The following is a 26,086-nucleotide window of genomic DNA, read 5'->3' as shown; positions in this document are numbered from 1 at the left end:
CCTCCCTTAATTTCTTTCCAGAAATAATAATTATTTTACTATTTATTATTTTATTTAATTTGTTACCAACTATTTTCATGCATGTTTTAAGCTTTTTAAAAAATTTTATTTTATGTGTATGGTATTTTGCCAGCACAAATATCTGTGCGTCTCTTGTGTACAATGTCTATAGGGCCAGAAGAGGGAGTTGGATTTCCCTGAGTCTAATGTTATAGACAGTTGTTAGCTGTGGTATGAATGCTGGGAATTGAACCCCCGGTCCTCTGGAAAAGCAGCTGTTGCTCTTGACTGCTGAACCATCTCTCCAGCCCCGTGTTTTATGCTTTAATTATCAATTGATGTAAGTGTAATTGTACTACTTTACAGATGGATGTCTGTGCTGATGAAACAGACTTTATTTTTAGCAGTTTTAAATATTTCCAGTAATAATTTGACTATATTTCTGCAACTTGTTTTTTTCCCAGTTAATGCTATGTTTTGTTAGATTCCGCCGTGTTGATAGATGTGGCATTGTTAATGCCTCAGAGCATTCGCTCTTCGAATACCAAGAGTGTATTCTTGGTATTCCTCTCCTGGTGGTGGACATCGCGGTGTTGCCAGTATTTTCCCATGACCTTTAAAGAACAGGCATCACAACAAGACCTGGACATTCTTGTTCATGTCTCTTGAGGCAGTCGTGATCTTAAAATAACAAAATTTAATTTTTTATTTGCAAATAGGATTTTTTTATTCATATTATCTTGTTTTCCTCCATCCTTAGATGACAGCATGTTTGTAATGTGAGAAGACCATAGTTTATTGGTATAGTGTATCAGCTAACCTTATGTGAACATCAGTGAGGTGGCTCAGTGGGAAATGTCTATGGTGTGCAAGGCTGGCAACCTAACCTTGATCACCAGGTAAAGATAGGCAAAAATAGATCTCACAAAGTTGTCTTCCAGTCTCCACATATCTGTTATGGCCTGAAAAACCCATGGTCACATTATACACACACAATAGAAATTTTTTTAAAATAAATCTCATTACCATTACATTACCTGGCATCTCTAATAATTCCCTTACAAGGCAGTACTTTAAGATGAAGTGCCAAGTGGATAAAAAAATATGGACCGCTTCACAAATTTGCATGGGATCCTTGTGCAGGGGCCATGCTAATCTCTGTGTTGTTCCAGGTTTAGTATATGTGCTGCCGAAATGAGCACACAAATTTTTAATTCATCATTTGTATTGGGTTTTATGACTAATTAAATTCCTCCATCTATCTGGATCTATTTTCTTAGCCATAAAAGCAAACCTGTGCTATTAATCTCCTAGGTTCTTCCCAGACATGTGATTCTTGGTCCTATCCCCTCTTCTGCCTCCTTATAGTGGATAACATGATCAATTATAAGCAGCCATTTAGCATAAGAATCAATTCAGAAAAACCTGTCAAAATGAAAATGGCCTGAATCCCTTGGGAATATTTTCTTACAGTATGTTTCCTGTGTTATTTGAATAGATAAATTTTAATGGGAAGTGTAAGTCTGTTTTAAAACCATGGGAAAAATCCCATTGGGTTTACTCAACTCTGGCCTCCCGAGGTAGATGTTGGTTTAGGTTTCCAGCTGAGTGGGCCACACTCACATAGTCTGTGTTCGTGGAGTGGTCATGAGTCAGGCTGACAGAGAGCTGTTGTTTTGAACACAAATTATTGTATTATTTGCTGCCAAAAACTGATGCTCTTTAAAGTCTATTGAATCAGGAAATAGTGCTTCAGAAAGCTGTGTTTCTAGAGATGCAGTTGTTCTCTTCGATTTTATTCTTTTAAATTTTTATATTTTATCCGTGTGTGAAGGTGTTTTGCCTGGATGTGTGTTCACGCACCTCACAGAGGCCTGCACTGTGGTCATTGGTGCTGGCTTTGTGACAGTTCCTCCTGCGTTCAGCTTCTAGTCATTTGGGGAATGGGGACAAGCCAGGAGGGCCGGAGGACTGTCCTGGGGAACAGGGACGAGCCAGGAGGGCCGGAGGACTGACCTGGCTGGAACCATCAGAGTTTAGCAGAGGATGTGTCAGATTCCTGGATTGCTCACCATCTTGCCTTTTTATTTTCTGGTTGGTGATTAAATACTAAGTGAAGTTACCGTCGGAAAACTACAACAGTTAATCAGTAAATGGAGGAATGTTCGTGACAGGGAATGGTGACACAGGTTATGGTTTGCCCATTTCACGTGGATGCAAATATGAAATTTCATTAATGAAATATATTTGGATATTGCAAAAATATATGATTCATACCAAACAAGCTTTCCAGTCTTTGAGTTAAGATGGGCCTTAACCTAAATCTTGGATGAATTTAGATTAGTTCAATCTTGGTAAGTCCCAAGGCACTGATTACTGCACATATTTGGCCTTAGACCACCAGAATATGATGTTCCTATGACAAGCCCTTAAAAAATGAGACACCAGGGACTGGGGAGGGAGCTTAGATGGAAAGTTCCAAGCACAAAGACCTGAGTTCAATCCTATGGGGGGTTTTTGTTTGTTTTGTTGTTGTTGGTTTTTTTTTTTTTTTTTTAAGTTGTGTGTTGAAATCCCAATGCTCAGAAACTTCGGATCTCCCTGGCCAACTAGCCTCACTTTCATCACAAGTTCCAGTCAAGTAAGAGAGTAAGAGACCTGGTCTAAAAAAAAAACAAAAATGAAAACAAGAAAGAAAGAAAGAAAGAAAGAAAGAAAGAAAGAAAGAAAGAAAGAAAGAAAGAAAGAAAGAAAAGAAAAGAAAAAGCAAGGTGGCGAGGAGAGTATGGTGAGATGGGTAAAGCCTGTCACCCTGAGTTCAGCCTCTGTACTCTCTCGATGGACAGAGACTAGATCCCCACAAGCTGTTTTCAGGCCCCCACGCAACACGCCCTATCTCCGATAAATAGACACATGGAATGTATTCCTTCCTAGTTTTTTTTGTTTTGGTTTTTTGATAATTGAGGATACAGCAGTCCAGAATAGTTAAGCCTCCTGTCTAGGTCTTTCACTTCCCAGTTCAGTTCTTATCAGTACTATTAATACCCTCCATTTTTAGTGAAAAGTTCTGATTGCCTTTCCAATAGCTAATTCACTATAATACGCTGCAGCTGAACCAATGCCAAATACCGTGATTCACAAGGAAGTTGTTCTCTGACCTCCACGCTCAGCTGTAGTGCACACTAGAGCTCTTTCTCACACATATGCTAATAATAAGGGAAGAAAGAAAACCACTCTTTAAACAAATTACATTTAATGACATTTTATGAGCCCAGAATGATTCATGAATCAGGTAGGTTCAATGATACTCTAGGGCTGGTCTGCTACATGGCGGGATAACAGTTACAGAAAAGGGACATGAGGTACAGAGATAGCTCATTTGTGGTGATATTTTATTTGTATTTAATAAATAAAGCTGGCCTGCAGATCAGAATGCAACACTAAGCCCCTAGAGACCAGGGAGTGGTGGTACACACCTTTAATCCCAGGATTTGGGAGATTGAGACTGTGACTGAGGCACAGGGGATCTCTGAGTTCAAGGCCACCCTAGGCTACACAATAGCAGTCCTCCAGGTGGTGGTGGCTCACACCTTTAATCCCAGTGTTTGGGAGTCACACCTTTAATCCCAGCTCTAGGGAGGTGGAGACAGGATAAATCTGGCTGGGCAGAGAGAGGAATATAAAGGGGAAGAAACAGGAACTGACTGGTGTGTGGACTCTGAAGATTTATGGAGACAGGATCTCACCCTATCGGTCTGATAGGTAGATTTGGTAGAGGTAAAAGGTCTCTCTAGTGGTTGACTGCTTTGCTTTTCTGATCTTCAGTCTAGCTTTATTTATTAAAATACAAATAAAATATCACTACACCTGTTGACTAAGCCTTGACATTTGCCTTATTTTGAGCCTGGTTTCACTAAAGCTTGGCTGATGGGATTAACTGAGGCCATTATTCCTTATAAAGCAAATCGAGTTATCTTAGTACTGAGTTGAGTTGTGTTTCCCCCCATCTATTAGAGCATCTGAGAATGAAGCCAAATTTGGTTTGAGTTAATGTGGCAAAAACCACACTTCACAAATCCACTGCCTTCCCATTTGGAAGCATACAGCTTAGTGATGGGTACTGTTTTCCTGACTGTGAGGTCCACTGCAGAACTTCTTACCTTCTAGTTCCCTTTGCCCCTCTTGCTGGCTTTATTTCTCTGATCTGGAAAGGCATGAGTATTGTTTTTTAAATGTTAATTTCTGGGCTGGAGAGGTGCCTCACAGTTAGGTGTAATTACTGTTCCAGAAGACCTAAGCTGTTATTTTTGTTTTGTTTTGAGACATGGCTCTGGAACGCACTCTGTAGACCAGGCAGGCTTCAAACTCACAGAGATCCACCTGCTTCTGCCTTCTGAATGCTGGAATGAAAGGTGTCTGCCACCAGGTTCAAGTCCCTATATCCATATAAGGTGACTCATAACCACCTGTAACTCCAGCTCCAGGGAATCAGCACCTCTGACCTCTGCACACACATGCAACCACACATAAACACATAATTAAAAATAGTTAAAAACATTTTAATGTTAATTTCAAGAATAATTTATTGAATGCCTACTGAGTGTTAGGCATTGTTCTTTAGTGGGGGCCAAAAAAGGAAAGGGTAGGTTTTGGTTTTAGTTTATTTTATACTCGAGGTTTGTGTGTATCTGTGGTGGGGGAGGGGTGCACTGGGCACACACCTGCCATTCCCATGTGTGGAGGTCAAAGAACAACTGAAAAGAATTAGTTCTCTCTTTCTACTTGAGATTCAACACTGAACTCAGGTTGAAAAGTGCTGTTGCCCATTAGCCCCCTTGCCTGTGCAAAAGAGGATTTCTACAGGGTCATTGTGACACTGGATTTGGGGATATTTTAAAAAATCGCATCACAATAAAAACTAGTGTCTCCATCTGAAACAAGTGAGGGTGGACATAGGTGCTGTGGGATGCTAGCACTGGAGTCATGCTTCTGTTACCAGCTACTCCTGCAGTACTAACTACTGTAGAAGAAAGGGGAGCCGTGCCACCCGGGAACACTGGGATCAGATTGTATTTGCTCAGTCCAGGGCCATTAGTGAGAGAAAAGAATGATTAAGAGGCTAGTTTGATAGCTCAGTTGGGGTGGCATTTTTGTCTGTTTCTACATCCAGAAGCTACAAAGGCTCCCCCATGGAAAAGTACCACACAGAGAAGAGGGTGAAATCCTGTTGGCTTATGCATATGCATTACTGAGAGCTGGAACTGGGAAGCAGTCTTTTTGGGTGCTTTCCACCTCCCTGTGAAGAAGTATTATACATGGCTGTGTAATACCCCTGCACACTCCAAATGGCTGCAGTTACTGTTCAAGCCCATTTATAGGACACACAGTTTATATGTGTTGTTGAAAACTACTGGAGACTGAGTTCAGTGTTTTAAAAGGTGAAACAATGGGGGGAAACAACTAAATACAGCCGAGAGGCCAGATGAGGGGGTTTAGCAAATTGCTGCCCAGCTATATTCATCTCTGATCCCCACAGAAGCCCTTATTCCTGAGGTTGGGAGAGTGCTTGCTTACCTAGCTTGTAGAAAGGCCTAAGTTCCCCAGCACTGCATAAGCAAGCCGGGGTGGTGGAGTGGTGTGCAAGTGTGCAGTTCCACCACTTGGAAGGTAGAGAAGCAGCAAGATCAATTCAGGGTCATCCTCAGCTACCTAGTGATTTGAGGCCAGCCCGAGCTAATGAGACCCTATATCTCAAAAAAAAAGTCCTGATAAATGTTAAAGCATGCTGGTAAGACAAGGGTTTTGTACTTCTTTGTAGTAGAAGTCCTAAGGAAGTTTCAAGTTTTGAGCTGTCATGATTTGGGGATAGGTGAGGAGATGGTGAACATTTGAGGTGCCAGAGTCCCAAAGGCCTTTCCTGTGCCACCCTTCAGGCCTGTAAAGCTTAGGCCTCAGGTTCACATTACACTGGGAGCTTTGAGAATTGCTTGTGACAGACTCAATGGGTGTCAGCAGTTTGGGAGGAGGCAGGCCTTGTCAAGTGAGCTCTTTGTTGTTCTCTCTGTCGTCGTTGTTCTCTCTGGAATTCTGAAGTGTGGCCAGGGCTGAAAACCAGGGTGGCAGTTTCAGGGTGGCAGTAATCCGTTAGGACATTTGTTAAGATGTATATGAAATCCCTCCTAATTATATGAAATAGAATAAGCTTTCCCTCCCTTGCCATGAAATAGGCAGAATCTCATTTTTTCTTAAGTTTGCAGGTTCTGACTAAGCAAGTGAAGAGAGGGAAAGAAAATTGTTTTAAAGAGGCTCCATGGCCTTCTGTAGGGAAAGGTTGGGGCATGTGGACCGAAAGCATTGTGTACATATATTTCGGGAAGGAGAAAATATGTTCTCAGCCCTTCTGAGTTATGTAACTTTCAGGATGTAGTCCATTTGTGCCCAGATCATGAGGCCTGTAATCGTGCATTTCACATGTGTGGGAACGCTCTGCAGAGGGATCAGCATTCCTTTCTCCAGCCTGCATTCAGAGGAAGCATGCCACTCACACCCTCTGTGCGCTCACATTTTCCAGTGCGTTGGAGAGCTTTTTTTTCTTCAATAGAAATCTTTGTTCCCTCCCTAATAAGACTTGGATTGAATCTGAGGAACTTAGCATATCCTTCTTTGTTTTCTGGCAGGGATTGATTTTAAAATCAGAACGATAGAACTCGATGGAAAGAAAATTAAGCTTCAGATATGGTAAGTAAAAAAATGAAGACACATGGCATTTCTATTTGAATGGGGTTAAAATGTGATTGAGGGTATTAGAGACATGGTGCAATCCTTCAGACTGTTCTTTTCTAAAAACCAAGGGGAATAAGCGCTGCACATCCCTGTGTGGCAGGGTGGGGAGGTGAGGAGCAGAACTGATCCAGAAGAGGTCCAGAGCCCATCCTTCCAAATCTCTACGAGAAGAAACAAATTCTCAAAAACATAAAATAGTTCTTCATTGGAGTTGCCACTGTGACTTAGATGCAGCAAAATGGCTAAGTGTCACAGACCATGGACTTCTTCTAGCCACAATATTTTAAATTAAGGACTTCTTTCCATCACTAAGATAGAATACTTGCTGGACAGTGGTGGTGCACACCTTTAATCCCAGCACTCAAGAGGCAGTGGCAGGTGAATCTCTGATTCAAGGCCAGCCTGGTCTACAAAGTGAGTCCCAGGACAGCCAGGGCTACACAGAGAAACTCTGTCTTGAAAAAAGAGAGAGAGAGAGAGAGAGAGAGAGAGAGAGAGAGAGAGAGAGAGAGAGAGAGAGAGAGAGAGAGAGAGAACAGTGGTTAAGAGAGTTTATAAAGAAAAAAATGGTTTGCTTTGGTCCAGTTAGTCTTGGCTTTGGTAGAACCATTGGTTTGGATCTCTGATGAGGTGCTGGGTAGCAAATGTCAGGGAATGAATGCGTGGCAGAGCACACTTTGTAGGCTAGGAAGGAAGGGCCCAGGATCCTACAGTTCACTTGAAGAACGTGCTTCCTGTAACATAAGGACTTCCCACTAAGCCCAGTCAAGATTCAACCACCTCCCAGTACCACCACCCCAAAGACTAAGCCTTGAAGATGTGGCCATTGGGGGAAGCTTCTCCAAACCATTGTGTCTTCCCAGGCTCTGCTTTTTCTCACCTGTAAATGAGTTACACTGATAAAGAGTAGAGGTCTTCAGTAGCCCTGGTATTTTATAATTTATTAAGTAGAGCCTATTTAACTGAAAAAGCAAGGAAGAAAACAAATAATGCCTTGCCTTGATTCAGGCTACTGTGGATTTAAAAAACAAATTAAAAATTTGAGATGTTTATGTTTAGTCTTTGGGAACTTGGAGAATGATGTTAGACTCCAGGTTCCTGTGTAGTTAACTGCAGGCTCTGCTCTGGAGGAGCCATGCTGAGCAGAATGTACACAGTTGTAAGTCCGGTTCAGCAGTTTGCTTTGTACAGAAATCACAATGCAGTCAAGAAAGCAAAATGCCTTAATCATGTAGCACTTAGAGAAAGGACTGCCGCTGCCTCCAGGAGCCCAAGAGTTTAGAGCTATTCTCTGTTTCCTCCCACATGCCAGTTCCTAGCGAACCTATGTATTTGGTTTCCTGATGCTGCTTTTACCATCAAGTCCTGGTTCTCATCCAAGTCATTGTGAGATCTGACAGACTCCTGTGACCACCACTGCCTCTGGCTCTCAAAGCACAGTGTGCTGTCTGTGTCTCAGGCTCCTTTTCCCAGCCACATTGCACTGGGAGCAGATCAGGATTCTATCTCCTGTAACTTGGAGTCCTCACCTGTGTTGCTGGTAACTTTTTAAATCACTCTTTCCTTTTTTTGTTTCAAATTTTAGGGACACAGCGGGCCAGGAAAGATTCCGAACAATTACAACAGCATACTATAGAGGAGCCATGGTGAGTGGCTTTTGGGATTTTTATGGCATCAGGCGAAAATAAAATAGGTGTATTCATCGCCTATATATAGTTATGAAGCTAGAGTCTAGAACTGCCTTCTTCAGCAAGGCAAGCCTGGTCCTGGAAACCTGACTGGAGCAAACAGGGAATGAGGACAGGATAGACAGACAGACAGACAGACAGACAAGCTGGGCTTGGGTGGCTGTGCTTGCTTTGATGAAGCAGCACATGCACACACTGTATCAGCGTTGGCAGTGTGCACAAGAGGAAGAAGGAGGAGTGTGGCTAATGTCATCTGGGGGCAGTTTAGGCACTGGACATCCGGGAGGAGGAAACGGCAGTCTTCGTAGATGCTTCCTGTACACTGTCAACATTCACACATAGACCAGAGGAAGGCTTTCATAATTCCTATGAGTCCAGGGTATTGTGTCCTTGTCAATAATATACATTCCGTCGGGACTCCATTTGATCCTCACAAATTCAGTAAGGGCTTCCTCTCCTCCCTATATAGTAAAGTGAAAAAAAAAATAAACTTTTAAATGTGAAATCAGGAGATTTTAAGGGTTTTGAAAATTGTATTTGATTTTTAGTAGTTATATTTTTCTATTAGTGTTAATAATAAGTAATCAAGCCATTAACTCTTAGATGTTCTAGAACTGCTCTACATTCTGCTGAGGTATTTTTATATTTTTGTTCTTTTTTCCTTTAATACTTGATGGCAGTCTTAGCAAACCACAAACCCTGTGACTAAGTGTTCCTTTCTTGGTCTCTTTTATCCCTCAGTCCTATAGCCATATCACTCTGTATCTCTCTCCACCTCTACAACCTGGCCTTGATTATGGCTTCTTGCCTGGCTAGGAAGTGGCTGGATGATTCATAACTCTAGAGGACCTTGGCTGCCAGGACATTCTGGGCTACTCCTGACCATGTCCTTATTATCATAGTTCCATCACTTGGTTGTTTCTGCCCTCACATTCTTCTCTACTCAATGCATTTAGTGTCTGTTGATTCTGGGCAGGTCCTGTGTGGTGTGGGGAACACAGTGGTGGGTGAGCACCTTGGAATCAGAAGTGTATGGCTGTGCTTGGGATGTCAGGCCCAGAATAGAGCTTCATCCCTAGCTTTTAGGCCTGAGTCTAGGGATGTGGCTCATTGGTAGAACATGCGGTTAATGTGCCTGATGTTAACTCTCTAGTACCAAAAACCAAATAAATTAAGGAGGTATAAGCCAAGCCCAAGTTTGAGCCTTAAATTTTGATGATATGTTCAGTCTTTGAAAGATACAACATTAAGCTCATGGCGCCCACCTGATAGGTTGTAAGGTACAGCTACTGAGACTCCTGGGAATAACAAAAGGTAACAGAGCTGAAGGGGTGATGGCTGTCCTTTGCTTCCAGGAAGATATGACCTGGATCCATAGGTCCTTCCACTACAGTACTGTCACCTTTTCCTCCCCTATTTCCCTTTGTCTACCATTTTTTGAGTCTTAGTAACTCATCTCTACCACAAGAATGACGATTCCTGTTAACACATTAGCATACCACTAGCCATTTACTGTGTTCTTCACACTTGGCCCTGTGATACTGTCTTAGTTAGGGTTTCTATTGTTACGATAAAATACTGTGATCAAAATCAACTGGGAAGAAAGGATTTATTTCTTCTTATAACTAGTAGTCCTATCATCCTCAAGGCAGGAACCTAAGTGCAGGAACTGATGCCGAGGCCATGGAGAAGTACTAGCTACTGGCTTGTTTCTTATGGCATGCTCACTTTGCTGTCTTAGGACTCAGGACTCTCAAGTGGGTTGAACCTTCTTGCATCAGCCATCAATAAGAAAATGCTCCACCAGCCGATCTTACGGAAACATTTTCTCAGTTGAGATTCCCTTATCTCAGATGACTCTAGTATGTATTAAGTTGAAAAAAAAAAACTAGCCAGAGCAGATACCTTTAAGATTGTAAAGTGTTCTTATTATCATAAAGAGAATGATTACTGCTCTTTTATTTTGCTTAGATTGGAATCAGAGGAAAGGGACCTCTTGTGTGTGCCAAGGATATATTTGTTGGTGTTTGTTTCTCCAAGGACTATAAAAAAGAACATTTTAACAGGGAAGGTTTGGTGTAGTTCACAGGTAACTTTTGATTAGAAGCATCTTAGACACACTAGTGTTTGTGTTGGCCAGTGTTTTACATTCTGGGATTAGGTGGTCCACCATTTCTATGTTTCCTTTCCCTTGAGAGTAGGCAGGAACACTGCCTTGTGAAGTGACTGTCTCACTTGGATATTTAGCTCTAGGACATGGTGCAAAGAAAGAGGCCAGTGGGATGAGTAACTTAATTTAGACTCAAGGATTATCTGGCTTTCTCATGTTTCTACTCCCTCATCTTCCTTCCTATTAGTTCACATAATTACAGATGATCGCTGTTCTGGATAGTACTGGCTCAGTAAATACTTGCTGACAGTGTGAATCAGGGGAAGACTCTCCAGAGAAATGCTGTTCTGTTGCAGTCGTGGGTCTCTCAGGCTGTCCCCCTGAGTTTGGGGCTGTTGTATTTGCAGGGAGTGTGCCGTTCCCAGCAGGTGGTGGTCAGGCTGTGCTTTGTTTGGTTGAATCAGGCATGCAATATTCTTCTGGAGTCTGCCACTATGGAAATTCCTTAGTTTTGTTTACAGGCTTCACAGTAAACCCTGCTTGGACAATTAGGCTGCAAGGGGAAGAAGGGCCATGTCCTTACATTATTGCTATTTCTCATAGGCCAGGAACTTCTGGATTCTTAGGCAACAATTCTCATTGTAGACTATACTGGATCTATAAAGTTTACCTGGTACAGTTAATTTATATTTCTAGCAGGTTCATATTAATATCAGTTACCTTACAACCATAGGAAATAGTGTAATGACTTTTGCTACTGAAATTAAAGAAGTAAGTTAGTAATAAATAGCTGCTGTTTGTTGAGGCCAAGTTATGTCCCGAATTCTGGGTTAAGTAGTTAAGAAGAATCTCACATTGGAGACCGAGAAGGCTAAAATACTGCCTTCCAGGATCTCCCTGTTAAGTACCTAAACTAGAAGCATCCGGCTTGAGAGCCTCTACCCTTCACACCATGCTGTTCAATTTCTGTGCTGACCAAAGGAAGGGACACTTGAGGCACACAGGGTATTATTTAGCCCAAACGATAGATAATAGTGCTATAGTAGTTACTTGGTTAATTTTAACTGTAGATAGCAAAATACTTTGCATCAGTAATTATTGTTATTTTTTTATTGTGGTAAATGATAAGTAGCATAAAACATACTTTTTCCATTTTAAAAGTGCACTTTTTCATTTTTATTTTTTTTTAAAAATCTTTTACAAAGTATATAGCCAAAGTGAAATGAACATTTGAGGCAAGGAAGGGTGGGGTAGAGGAGAATATTGCTTGTCATTTTAAAACTTACACATCTTTTCTTCCAGTACTCAGGAGGCAGAGGTAGAGGCAGGCATATCTCTCTGAGTTCAAGGCCAGCTGGTTTATATAGCAAGTTCCAGGTCAATCAAGGCTATGTAGTGAGACTCTGTCTTAAACAAACAAAACAATACTTTTCCCCTTGCTGTTAAAAGTGGATATAAGTGGTATAAAAAAAGCTTTAGGAATTCCAAGAAATCATCTCAAATCCTATCTTCCTGAGAGAGAACTCTTAATATTTTTTATTTCTTGGCTTTTTTGTCTCATGTGTTTTATATGATTTGTATATGTTTACATTTATAGTTACTGACAAAGTTGGAAGCCTGCCTGTGCAGGACTTTGCCTGCCATGCTGTGGAATTTAATTCTGAGAACAGTAGAGGGCACTGTGAGTGTTTGAGCATCGAGTCGCTCATGGGTGTCTTTTCAGGGAAGAGACGAGAAGAGGTCAGAGTGAAAGCAGGAAGACAGCTGAAGATTGGGTCAGCAGTTCCAGGAAAGGCTAACTGAGGAGAATCTAATAATTGAGTACATGAGTGGAGGAGGACCACAGGCTCTCCAGGTCCTAGGGACTGGCTAGGAGGGAAACCCCAGGTGTTGACACTGCTGCCAGGCTTTTATTGCCCTTCACCGTGTGATAGTAAAGGAAGAGTAGGAGATTTGGGAGGGACTCACAATCTTCTATTTTACTTGTGAGAATTTGTGGTGACTATAGGAGATACCTAACAGTTGCTGTCTAGACAGTGTTCCCTAAAGGACATCTTGCTTGGTCTGCCTTCTTGGACCCATCTTGTCCTTTTTCTCAATAGATTTGTGTATCTTCTTTTTAAAAAAAAAAAAAAAAAAAGATTTTATTTATTTATTTATTTTATGCATATAAGCGCTCTATCTGAATGTATGCCTTTATTCACACCATAGATGGTGGCGAGCCACCATGCGATTGCTGGGAATCGAACTCAGGACCTCTGAAAGAACAGCCAGTGCTCTTAACCACTGAGCCATCTCTCCAGCCCCTTAAGCTTCCTTTGAGTCTGTTGAGTGTATGCTGGATGTGCAATGACAGAATGCTATTGGATTTGTTTTTGTTGTTTTGTTTTTGTTTTGCTAAGTGGCAGGCACCTTGGGCTTCCTTCATCATCAGTCCCAGCCCTTTTGTCAGGTTGACTCTACTCGGTCTTCATGCCTTCGCTTTACTCATTTACTCATTTTCCTAGAGAAACTGTCCTCACTACTTGAACCTTTTCACCAGATAAGATTATGCCCCAGTTGTTTTAGTTCAAAGCTCCCCATGCTTCTTTGTAGCACTTGTTAGAATTCTAGTTAATTATATATTGCTCTGTGTTCTTTGTTGACCATTCTTGAAAAGAAGGGACCTTGGTTATCCTGGTCACTGCTCAGAATATCTAGTATAAGCAGAGTATCTAGCACATAGTAGGTACTCATCAAATTCTTGGGAGGAGTTGGAAGGTTTTTTTTTAGTGGTGTGTGTGTGTGTGTTATTTTAGATAAAGTTCTACTGTGGATCCTAGGCAGGCCTGAAGTTCTTCTCTGTCTCCTGAATGTTAGGATTTCAGACATGTGCATGGTCAGCCATGAAATCGGTATCTCTGTCTCTTTTTCTGTTTACTCTCTTACGGTGCTGGACATCCGGCTGGAGGATTTACCCACACTAGGCAAGCACTCTACACTGTACTGCCAGCCAACTCCATACTGTTAAATGGATTGATACTTAAGTGCACATAGCACTCACAGTATTGAGAATGGTCCTGGAGATCCTATGACTCGATATTTTCAGAGCCTGACTTCCTCTCATGTACCAGCTTATTAGATTCTCCTTAATCAGCCTTTCCTGGAGCTGTTGCCTGGTCTTCAGCTGCCTTCCTATTTTCATGCTTAACCTCTTCCAGTCTCTCTTCTGCAAGGGCACCCATGACTGGCTCACACAGTTCTCACAATACTGAGCAGTGGTCTGGGCACTTAGCATAGAGGCATTATTTGAATTAATTTGGAAGATAAATCTTTTAGATTTTTACCAGGCAGGGAAATATTTAAAAACACAATGACAATGCCTTAACTAACCCATGCAATAAATACATTATGCTTTCATATGAGTTATTAGTGTTAAGACAAATGGTAGCATTGTGAGCCTATATTGAAAGCCTGTATTCAATACAGGTAAACCTGTATTGAAACAAAAAATTTAGAACAGTATGGTCTCGGTCTCAGTAGAGGGATAAAAAGAATTATTTCCATTTGTAACGAGTGAATATGCTCTGGAAATGTCCCTCTTCCTCTGAGCATTCACTGTCCCTGTCTTACTTAGCCAGGCCTGGAGCTCCAGCTGGTGCTGATCACTATCACCTGAGGTCAGGTATAAAGAGCGGCTCACTTTTCCCACAATCACTAAGTCATTAAAGTTAACAGTGAAGATGTTAACAGTTCATTTAGACAGTGAAACAATAGCAGAATTCTTTTGTTTTTGCCTCTTTATTTTTCAAATTTATTATGAATAAGTTTAAAGACCACAAAAAAGACAAAAGAAAGGCAGGTGTCCTGCATTGTGAGCTGTAAGTATATGAAATATGACAGAAAGCCTTTTGTTTCCTCCCATAGGGAATTATGCTGGTCTATGACATCACCAATGAAAAATCCTTTGACAATATTAAAAACTGGATAAGAAACATTGAAGAGGTATGTCTGGAAGCGAGTAGCAGTGCTGGGCATGTGGTGGGCTGTCGCTTTCTCCTGGAGGTGGCTGCTGCTGAGGGGTAGAAAGGGCGGGACAGGCCCACCCTGCCCACTGAAGAAAGCTATCCCCAATGGTGGCAGGTCAACAGCTCTATAGAGATAGTAGACAGGAGAGTTTTCATTAAACTCAGGTCAGAGCTTAGACAACATCATCTGGGTCCGTGTTTTTCCCCTAAGGAAACAGGTGAGGAAGGAGTGACTTGCCAGTGTCCATGAAGCCTGGAAGACTATCTACAGCTAAGACATCTGGTTCCCAGCTCTTTCACTAGCATAAATAAATAGATTTCTGCAACTTTTTTTCCCTAACATTTTTTTCTCCATAGATAGTTGACATTTGGGTTAGTTCCAGGATAGTTGGTACTAAGTTTTCTTTGAAATCTCCGTGGTATTTCAGAAAGAAACTGACTAGGAAATAATTTAGCACATTTGAATGAACCCATATAATTGATCTTTTTATATAGTTAGAACCCAGGTTGCTTTCTCTACTGGGTGACTCAGTACTTAAGTTTCTTCTATTTTTGGCTGGAATACTTGTTGGAAGGTTTGGCTGTTGTATATGAGTTACGAGAATAAATGTGAGCCTTTGGGGGAAGATGTTTGTATAGGCTCTGTGAAGGCTCTGAGCTGAAGTAATTCTCCCTTCTACCTTTAAACGTCTTTCTGAATTAGGCTTGTGTTGAGTGAAAGATAGTCAAGCTGCCATGTTTCCCACAGGTTGGGGTGGTCTCGTTCAGGCTGTTTTTATATTGCACTGTTTCTCCCTGCAGCACGCCTCTTCAGATGTTGAAAGAATGATCCTGGGTAACAAATGTGATATGAATGACAAAAGACAAGTGTCAAAAGAAAGAGGGGAGAAGGTGAGTTTGAACCAGATGTGTAAAGGGTGGAGTCCACTGCCATTCAGCTTTTGTTTTCTTGGTACTGACTTGCGTTTTTAAAATACCTGCTTTAGTCTCTCAAGAACTGACTATCAAACAACAGTGAGATGTAGTCTGTACTTGGATAGTGGGCATTAGTATTCAGGTCCAACCCCGTTTATAGCATCCAGTCAGGACTCAGCCCTAGAGGATGCTGGGAGGGACAAACTGGCCTTTCTTAAGATCCAGCAACTCTTGTTCAGGCTCTTTCAGATTTGTGAGAAATGCTCAGTTTCTGAAAACCTATACTAGTGTAGGTGAAATTTCAGCCATAATCACTTTCCAGGTCATTGTTTTCCCTAGAGTATAGAGAGTTAGCTTCAGTTCATGAGGAGGTGACCTCTACAGGCACCTGACTGTCTACATCTGTAGAGTAAATGATTCTTTTTTGTCACGTTTGCTTATTGTATTTTCTCAGTTCTTGAGAGACTTTTCTGCAGTGATGGGCGCAAACCCGTTTGTCTTTCAGTGTGAGCACCAACGTGTCCTTGGAAACCTTCACTTGATTTGAGTAGTGTTACATGGGTTAGAACTCTGAAAAGAGTTCAGATTTGCCGTTCTATTTCACAGGGCAGTTCTTTCAGAAAGGAAGGTCAGGCTAGTTACACTTGGAAAGTTCTGCTCCTGGAGACAAGATAAAGGAGTAAATGAATCCCAGGTGGTGGTAAGACTGAGACTCCATCTCATAGTTTTTCTTGTGTGTTTGTTAGAGACTCACAAGTACAACAGAACAAATTTCTAACATGACATTTTAAACAGAAGCTGTGTCATTTTTAAACTATGTTAAATTATAGAATTTAAAGCACAGTATAAGAAAACAAACAAAAGTGAAAACCATGAGTTCTGGCATAGACTCTTGGGGGCTTTGACAAATGTATATTCTACTAAGGGCTTTGTATGTCCAAGCCACTTTCACTAAATTTGATTTCTGTTTGCCTTTCAGTTAGCAATTGACTACGGGATTAAATTTTTGGAGACAAGTGCAAAATCCAGCACAAATGTAGAAGAGGTAAGGAATGTATGGTGGTCTCGCTAGGTAGCAGCTCAACCCAGTCCAAGCGTCCTGAGTACTTTTATGCCTTGGGTTTTTACATAGACTCTGCCCCCTGGATTTCTTGCATATGGCCTCCACATGGGTTATGTTAAGATTGCTCAATTAAGATTCTCGGAAGAGAGGAGATACGAGTTCATATTAAGTTCAGTGCAGCTATTTGTTTGGGAGTTAGCAATTGCAGACTCAGTGTCCTCTGCTCATTTGTCGTCCTTCCCTGCTCGCCGTCAGCAGACAAGCACAATCACTTGAATTAAACTGCTGTCTCTTGAATGGACTCCCTTTGTGTATACATTTGAAGTAGATTAAGCATGACACTGTAATACTATGGCATTTATTAGATATAAGAAAGTAGTTTTCATAGATTAGTCTTAATACATTTCCATTAAGTTAGCCATTATAACAGAATTATCTGGGGGGCTGGCAAGATGGCTCAGAGGGCAAAGGAGCTTGCCAGGGCGTCCGAGTTTGAGCTTTAGGACCCATGTCTTCTGACTGCTGTGTTTGCATTGTGGTGAACATTATCTATACACACAAACACAACAAGCAATTAAAATGTAGTAAAAATAATTTTAAGAAGCTCATCTAAGGTCTTCAAAGAACAGATGAAAATTATAATTTTATGATCAGTTTTTAAAAATTAACAAAATATCACCAGTATTTCTACCCTTTGTGAAGAAAACCTGCTCTAGAAAACGGTAGATGATCTGTGTCTTTATCTGCCATGTAATAGAGTTAGTACCTGTGCTTAATGGTCCTCACAGTTCCAACTAGGCTGTAGCGTCTTAGATTCTTCTCTTCTAGACTTAAGTGGCCTTGGTGGTCAGTGGGTACCTGTCAGGACTTTTGCTTCTGTGAAACAATCAGCACTAATTTTCAGGTTGCCTACTGAGTATTGAGAAACAGGAACTTGACACTGATTTATTTTCATAAGCATAGATAAAAAGAAAAGCAAACTTCCTTCTTTTGTGAACAGATTCCTTCCACCAAAGTTGGGGAGCTCCTGTGGGGCACCCCTCAATCTTGACCCCAGAATTTCATACCTCTGTGGAAACAAAGTAAAAATGATGACAGATGTTTTTAAAGAAGCCAGTGAGTGAAGTGGGTCTCAGCTCCCTTTTAAATTGATTTCTACACGTGTGTGCACATGTGGTTTAAGTGAGTTCCGGGAACCAGCAGTTCAAAGTATTAAGGCATGGCCGATTCTGCATACTTAAGTATGTCCTCAGAAGAGGTCAGAAAGGAAAGATATAGGTTGTTGTGAGATGGACTCTTAGTGCTATAGTTTAACCCATACTTGTTCTTAGGGCACTTCCTAAACAGATTTTAACATCGTGTTGGATAGTTTTAGGTCAAGTTAAAGTCATCAGAGAGGAAGGGATCTTAATTGAGAAAATGCCTCTGTAAGATCAGTAGTTAGGGCATTTTCTTAATTCGTAGTGATTGATGGAGGAGGACTGAGCTCATTGTGGGTGGTACTACCCCTGGGTTGGTTGTTCTAGGTTCTATAAGAAAGCAGGCTGAGCAAGCCATGTGAAGCAAGCCAGTGAGCAGCACCTTCTATGGCTTCTTTATCAGCTCCAGGTTCTTGCTGTGCTTAAATTTCTGTCCTGATTTCCTTTGATGATGAACTGTGATGTGGAAGCATGATCTGAATAACCCTTTCCTCCCCAAGTTGCTTTGGTCATAGTGTTCGATCACAGCAATAGTAACCCTAAGGCAAGCATCATCTGGGCCAGAGATTGAAGCCTTTCCCTAGGGGAGCAGGGTGGTTTAAACAGAGCCTCTCCCCTGTTCTTAGTGTATTGAGAAAACTACTTCTAACTGTGTGTGCCACATTAGGAACTTGTGGCAAACATTACATGCATAAAATATTTGATGAAGGAATAACAATGTGACAACACTGGAAAATGCGATATAACTGAAAAAGCCAATAACGTATATGCTAAAATTTTAATTATACTATTTTTTCAATTAGAAACTCTGCAGTGATATATTCACAAATAAATATTAAAAATTCTATATTTCTGTTTTGAAATACAATTATTTAACAATAATGTTGTTTGTTTATTTTACCTTTAGGCATTTTTTACACTTGCACGGGATATAATGACAAAACTCAACAGAAAAATGGTTTGTATCACTTATAGTTTTTTTTTATGATACAGCCTTTCAGCTTGGTACTCAACAGAATGGACAGCATGATTATAATATGCTCACATTAAACTTACTTGTTCCCGATGCTTTCTTATGATTGTACCATGGTTCTATTTTCTATTGCTTTGGGTTGTTTCTGCACCACAGCTGTCTCTTTTCTCTGGCTCCTTAAGTGGTAGTTAATTGAATTTTTATCAGAATAGTGAAAATAATAATGGTAGAAATTTCTTTTTTCATAAAATTGTCTAGTTCAATTTTCATATAATACATACTTATATCTATGTAATGATGATGATCTTGGAGTTGCTCAAGTTTGCTTCAATTTGAACTGTCAGAGAATCTTTAGGTCGTCCTAAAGTTCATTTTACCGTGGGTCCTCATGAAAAGTATCTCCCTTCTATTACCAACTCCTCTTGCTACTGCCTTAGCCCTGTTTCCATCATTATTCCTGACACCTAACAGGCCTTGGCTGAAATCGCTTTAAACTAGATAGAGGGTCGTCCTCCCTAACACATGGTTAAAACCAAAGTGCTAACTAGCCTAAGAATATTTGTCTCTTCTTAGTCCACCACTTGCAAAAAAGAAGGCAATGCTGAGACTTAACTAATTCCTTCTCTGGTAGAACTTGGCAGTGAGCACGGGAGAGCGTGTACTGGAGTGTATTCCTCACATGGTGTGCTTATACTTTATAGGAAATTGAGGTCAAAGCTAAAATTTCTGTTTCCTTAGCAGCTTCATGTCCTGTTTTTCAGAATGACAGCAATTCATCAGGAGCAGGCGGGCCAGTGAAAATAACAGAAAACCGGTCTAAGAAGACAAGTTTCTTCCGTTGTTCATTGCTTTGATGAACTCTTCATTTCTGAGAGACTGCAGTATACCTAGAGGGCCCTTCCCTGCTTCTCTGAAAGCACAGGTTACCCAGCCTCAGAGTCACCTCGCCCGACTGCTGCGGAGAGCACCATGGAACTCTAGACCTCTCAACACAGAACACCAAGTGGATTCCAGCCTCATGGCCTAGCAAAAGAGCAGGCTCCTTTCTTCAAACATGGAAGCAATTACGTGGAGACACTTGCAGGACCTAACTGGTTTTTCCTTGTTTTACTGCCTGTCTGGAAGCTGCCATCTTTCTTTGCACATGAGTGTCGGTCTTTCTGTGGTACAGCATAATCTTAGACTCCTAACTGAGCACTTTAGTGGCATGAAGTTCTAGACTTACATATTTGGGAATATTTAAAGACAGCAGAACATTAAACAGAGCAACCTCTAAAATTAAAGGATGGTTGGTCTGGGTCATATGGCCAAAAGTTCTTTTATTGGTAGCATTTATTAAAGGACTTTGATTTACAGTGTTCTTACAAATCATTAAATTCTGATTAACTTTTAAAATTCATAAAATACCCATCTATTCACAGAGGCCACATCATTTTCATCTTTTCAGGTGGTTATCAATTTTGCTCATTCCGGAGTAGCTGTTCTTTTTAAGTTGGCTGCCACTGGCTCCTCTGAAACAGCATGTAGAAAGCACTGTAGTCTCACTGTTTCTGAGGGTCGTATTTGCTGTCCCTTTTCTTGCCTGACGTCTTGTCATTATTTACTAATCTAAAACCAACAATCTATGTAAGAACTCTTGTGTCTGTCTGTGAACTTCATGCATTGGGATTTCACATGGGGAGAGAAATGGTCATTAGGGCTTTGTTATCACACCAGAATATGTAAATATTCTTTCTTAGTTTTACCCATTAGCTTGTCTTACCCATTTTTTAACCATAGTCCCCGTCTGTGAGAGAGTTAACAAAGGTTAGATTTAGATTTCAGTTTGCGTAAAACATACTTATATGGAGAGAAATTAGACATGATGGTGTAAGATATAGCTCTTAGTAATGTTGAAAATAATGATTTTTGGTTCTATTTGGTGTTTAAAAAAAATATAAAAGTAATTAGACCTAACACATCCTCCAGAAATCTTGTCTTTTCATTAGAGCACATATGATCCAGGTTTCAGCTTTCAAACAGCCATTGCTGAATGTATAGAACCCAGCCCTTTGCATTTAGGTTTGTAGTTAGAGATGTGGTGTCGCTATCTAGGCCAGAGCCAACCGAAAGCTTTGCTGCCTTCTCATCAAATGCTGGTTCTGATGTTTCTTTTGTAGATAAAACACACTAGAGGGGGCAGGAGGTGTTTAGTGTTAAATTACGTGCCAAATACAGATCATAATGTCACTGCTGTTGTTGTAGCCTTCGGTGTCCTAACGCAGAGGGCCTAGAAACAGGTGACAAGGGAAAGGAGCTGGTAGCAGTCACTCCCCCTGCTCTTGTGCCGTCCTTTAAGACCTGGAAGTGGAGATGGACATGGATATTTGGTTACATGGGGAATTCTGCTTCAGTACTTGGGCCAGTCAGGCCTTCCCTTCTGTGGGAATACTCAAAAGCATTCCAGTGGCTGCAAGCATACCAGAGTTATTTTTGGTGGATACACTGACTTTACTGTGGACAAACTTTAGCCTTTTCTTCTTTTTCCCTAGTTACCTATCAGCTTAAAGTCACACATTACTGTCCAGATGTAAGTAGTTCTCTCAGTGAGAATTGATTGTAAGTCTAACATCTTCAAATTAAATATATTCAAATTAAAGATGATATTTTTTTTTTAGAAATGTCTTATCACTACTTTTCTGGGGAAAAAAGTTCAAGCAGTTACAATGATAGCAAAGTACTTTGCAAACAGCAGGAGCTGTGACACCATATACGAATGTAATTCTCTTAGTATTTACCTCTGACTGTTTGGTGTCTTAACACTTTGGTTTCTATCTCAGGGGTTGTCTGCAAACCAAAACTGACATGTTCTTTGGTCAGCTTTTTTTTTTTTAAACAAACAAACCAGAATGCTTTGCTTTTGAATCTTCACTCTTGTTGTGTCTTTGTGGGTTAATAACTAGTCTCCATGAACTCTTCTCTTTGAATGAGCCTGTAAATGTTAGGTGAGTCTAAAAGTGCTCTTTGAAGTAGCAGCAAACTGGGAGTATATTCTCTGTTATATAGAAATAAATTGTCCTTGCTATTTTCTTACATTTAGCTCTGCTAAATTGTATATAATTTGAACTCAGACCATAGGAAATTCACTTTCTGCATGGTAAAAACAACCCAACAACTTTGCTTACTGATGTACATATGGTGCATTATTTTTTCTATTTGTAGATGAATTTAGTGACAGATAATTGTCTGTTCCCTGCTGAAACTCAAGAAATCTAGGTTTCTCTTTTGTGTGTGTGCACGCGCGTGTGTACACATTGTTGTGATCTTACAGATAGGGTACATAGAGATTTTGCAGCAGTATTAGTGGGTCAGTGGCTGCACTTTATTAATATTATGCTAATTTTTTGACAATAGTTGGACTCAGAAGTTTCAAAAAGAGTCTGAGGGTACCAGTCAGTGAAGAGTGCTGTAACTAAGTAGCATGTAAATCAGTTGGTTGCACAATGTTTCACTGGGAACCTATTCTAGCCTCTTTCTTCAGATGATGCTGAATTGTTCTCCCTGCATACTGGTCAGGGAAACTGCAGGGCTTCTTACTGCACGTGGACATTTTATGCAGTTTTTGTTATAATTTCCTGAAGACTCTTTACTTTGAAGGACTTTTTTTTATTATACCTCATTTAGCTAACTAATATTCTAATACCTGGAAGAAAAACAGTGAGCCAGCCTCTAAGCATTCAACAAAATTTAGACAGCATGTTTTATCTTGTTTTGAACTGAAGACATCCTTGGAAAAGAGAAATTGACACCTTAGTTTCAAAGAAAGCATGCATGTCAATATCCAGTAGCATACAAAAAATGTTACTGCCCTGTCCGTCAGTGAATTTAGTTGTGCAATATACAATGGATTATTCCAAGTTAGAAATGATCACTGCAATTTAAAGGCTCCAAATTCTGAGAATCTTTGTTAGGGCTTAGGAAGTATCGTCCTCTGAGCAGTACAACAACAAATTAGCAGACTTTCTCTTCAAGCTTATGACTTAGATGCTTTTAAAAATATATCTTAATCTTTAAAGATGAGATTCTAAGCCTAGAACTTTAAAACCGCATTTCATTATGTTGGTTTACTGATCTCAAAATTTCTTCAATTCAGTTTTTTAGACTTCAAAAAACATAAACAAAACAAAGAACCTTCATTTATGTTTCTCATTACACCCAGTGGCAGAGAAGACTGTCTGAAAATGAAATCCCTTGATTCAGAAGGACATAGCAGGTCAGGAGATACTAATAAAATTTATGAGTGCCATGTTCATTAGAAAGAAACTAAATGACTGAGTATAGAAAAGAAAATCAGCAAGCATTTGTTTTAAGGATTTCCATATTTTAACTTTGTGTCTTGAGATGTGTGCCATATGCCAGGAACTAACAGAACTTTATATTTCATCTTTGTACCTTTTTAAAAAGTGAACTTCTGATTGTTCATTCCAATGGCCTTACAGATGGGTTTGTCTTGACTGTCTGCAGCTGATGCTACCGTTCCCTTAATGCAAAACGCTGGGAACTGTCTGATGAAAATCATGCCCCCGTGGGAACTATGGAGGTTTTTCATAGACTTGTGTGCTTAAACATATTTTCCTTTGCTCCAGTGGCTTACTGTGGAAAGCTCCTGTGGATAATACAGACCTGCCTTGTGGCTGGTCTGCTGAAGCCAGGTCATTAACTATACTGATACTAAAGCTGTGTTTTTAAAAAAATGGATTTTTATTCCCGGTGGACTTTTTTTTTTTTTACAATAATGTTCATCTAAAATAAAAACTACATAATGAAAATGTTCATGATTCTTAAGTGGATTGTACATTTTAGAATATATATAGATTTTAAACTGTATTTTAATTGATCTATGTTCATTTTACATGGTACTGAGTTTCATGAGGACATTTAAATGCAAGTATATAAATAAGGTAGGTTGAGTATATTACCTCCTTGTACCGACTGTTTCACCTTCCCATCTTTTCCTTCCCTCTCCTATTAGCCACCTTTACACACACACACACACACACAAACACACACACGGTTTTATGTATCTATAAAATCTAGGACCCATAAATGAAGGAAACATCCGATATTTATCTAAGATTGCTTTAAATCTGTTAATATGAATAGCTCTAGTTATATTAATTTTTTTGCAAATGGCATTGCTCTCTGTGGCTAAAAAAGTTCCCTTGTGTATATATGCCACATTTTCTTTATCCATTCCTCTATAGTTTGACACCTAGGTTGGTTTAATGACTCAGCTACTACAAAGAGTGCTACAATAAACATCGATGTGCAAGAGCCTCTGTGACGTATTGACGTAGAGTTCTTCAGATAGCTGGGTCATTTGGAAGATCTACTTTCAACTTTGAGGAAGCTTCACGCCAACTTCCATAGTTGACATTGCCACCAACAGTGTATAAGAGTTCCTTTTGTCCACACCCTTCATTCCTGCCAGTATTTCTTTTCTTCCTTTTTTTTTTCTTTGATGGTCTCACTGTGTAGCCCTGATTGGCCTTGTATAGTACTTGAGACTCACAGAAGTCCCCTTGCCTTCTACCTCAGCAGTGCTGGAACTAAAGGTGTGAGACCTGGTTTTGTTTTATTAATTAAGTCTTGCTGTTCAGACTGGGCTAAGATGATCTCTCTCTGTAGTTTATTTTCCCCCTCCCAAAGAGATTTATTAAGGGCATGAACGGTTACTGAGAGCCCCTGGTATCTAGGGGTAAGGTCTAGTATGTGCCTAGGCAAACGAAGGAATTCCGCAACCGGGGACTACTTGAAGTATGGCTTTCAGTTCCACCATGCCCATTTGGGCTGAATGTACTTGACGAATAGGAATAGTTGCAGCAGGGCTTGCCTTCATGCTCAGCAAGGCCCCACAGGCAGCGTCTTTCCACATTTCTCACACTTCAGGCAGGGCTGTGCCTGTCCTTGTCTAGTGAGGTCATTCTCAGTGAAGTACACTCTGTAGTGGTCAGGGCTCTCTACAGTAGCAGAACTTAGAGAATGAATCTCTCTTGCTCTCTCTAAATATAATTATTAAAATACCAATATATTAATATATACTACATTAATTTATATTCAAGGGGATTTATTGGGATGACTTACGGACTGCAGTTCAGCTAATCCAACAATGGCTGACTGAATGAAAAGTCCAAGGATCCAGTAGTTGCTCAGTCCACAAAGCATGATCTCTCCGATGGTCTAAAGTAGACGCTGGGATCCCAAAGAAGAGGAGCCTCCAATGCCAGTGAAGGGGTGACTGCTAGCAAGATGATGGCAAGTGGGCAAAGAGCAAAAGCTTCCTCCTCCTCTGTCTTTACAAAGGTTTCCAGCAGAAGGAGTGGCCTACATTAAAGTTGTGTCTTCAGCCTCAAGATTCAGATCAAAGATGTGTGTCTTCGTACTTCAAAGGTCCGTACTAGAACTGGGTTCGCCCAAGCAAAAAGAATCTCTCACAGATTCTGCATCATAGTTCATTCCAGATGTGATCAAGTTGACAACCAAGAATAGTGATCACACCCTCCTGTTGCACTTGGGTCCTCTACACAGAGAAATTTCTCTGATAAGCAACTATAGAAACGATCCCTGAAAGTAGTCTTCTCAGTGTAGTTTGCATTTGCATTTCTTTGATATCTAGTGAGATTGAACACTTTATCAAATGTTTGTGGGCCATTTGTACCTCATCTTTTTTTTTAATTTATTTCTTTATTAAAGATTTCTGTCTCTTCCCCACCGCCGCCTCCCCTTTCCCTCCCCCTCCCCCAATCAAGTCCCCCTCCCTCGTCAGCCCAAAGAGCAATCAGGGTTCCCTGCCCTGTGGGAAGTCCAAGGACCACCCACCTCCATCCAGGTCTAGTAAGGTGAGCATCCAAACTGCCTAGGCTCCCACAAAACCAATAGGTGCAGTAGGATCAAAAACCCATTGCCATTGTTCTTGAGGTCTCAGTAGTCCTCATTGTCCACTATGTTCAGCGAGACCGGTTTTAACCCAGGCTTTTTCAGACCCAGGCCAGCTGGCCTTGGTGAGTTCCCAATAGGACATCCCCATTGTCTCAGTGTGTGGGTGCTCCCCTCGCGGTCCTGAGTTCCTTGCTCGTGCTCTCTCTCCTGGTGCTCCTGATTTGGACCTTGAGATTTCAGTCTGGTGCTCCAATGTGGGTCTCTGTCTCTGTCTCCTTTCATCGCCTGATGAAGGTTAATATTCAGGAGGATGCCTATATGTTTTTCTTTGGGTTCTCCTTCTTATTTAGCTTCTCTAAGAACCCAAATTATAGGCTCAATGTCCTTTATTTATGGCTAGAAACCAAATATGAGTGAGTACATCCCATGT

At 40.7% G+C, this 26,086-nt stretch overlaps 1 protein-coding gene, 1 non-coding gene and 1 pseudogene across 2 annotated transcripts in view; 1 reads left to right on the top strand and 2 right to left on the bottom strand.

Annotated features, from left to right (window-relative positions):
- The window catches only part of Rab8b (RAB8B, member RAS oncogene family), a 68,874-nt gene extending 45,324 nt beyond the window's left edge, over window positions 1-23,550 (top strand). Inside the window, exons 2-8 of the mRNA XM_050125706.1 lie at window positions 6,678-6,738; window positions 8,369-8,429; window positions 14,488-14,565; window positions 15,390-15,479; window positions 16,483-16,548; window positions 18,673-18,723; window positions 19,500-23,550. Coding sequence (XP_049981663.1) covers window positions 6,678-6,738; window positions 8,369-8,429; window positions 14,488-14,565; window positions 15,390-15,479; window positions 16,483-16,548; window positions 18,673-18,723; window positions 19,500-19,592 — 500 coding nt within the window. The 3' untranslated portion in view covers window positions 19,593-23,550. The remainder of the gene's footprint in view (window positions 1-6,677; window positions 6,739-8,368; window positions 8,430-14,487; window positions 14,566-15,389; window positions 15,480-16,482; window positions 16,549-18,672; window positions 18,724-19,499) is intronic.
- Window positions 1,099-1,202, bottom strand: LOC126491807 (U6 spliceosomal RNA). Its single transcript, XR_007589469.1, has one exon. It is a non-coding gene; the product is annotated as a U6 spliceosomal RNA (small nuclear RNA).
- A 1,702-nt stretch (window positions 23,551-25,252) lies between the features above and the next one.
- LOC126491797 (uncharacterized) lies at window positions 25,253-25,357 on the bottom strand (annotated as a pseudogene).
- Between the last annotated feature and the right edge of the window lie 729 nt (window positions 25,358-26,086).

Source organism: Alexandromys fortis, unplaced genomic scaffold (assembly GCF_014885135.2).
Source record: "Alexandromys fortis isolate MF-2015 unplaced genomic scaffold, M_Fortis_MF-2015_v1.1 scaffold_22, whole genome shotgun sequence".
Classification (NCBI taxonomy): Eukaryota; Metazoa; Chordata; class Mammalia; order Rodentia; family Cricetidae; genus Alexandromys; species Alexandromys fortis.
The sequence above is the reverse complement of the archived record's forward strand: the minus strand, read 5'-3'. Positions and strand labels throughout refer to the sequence as shown.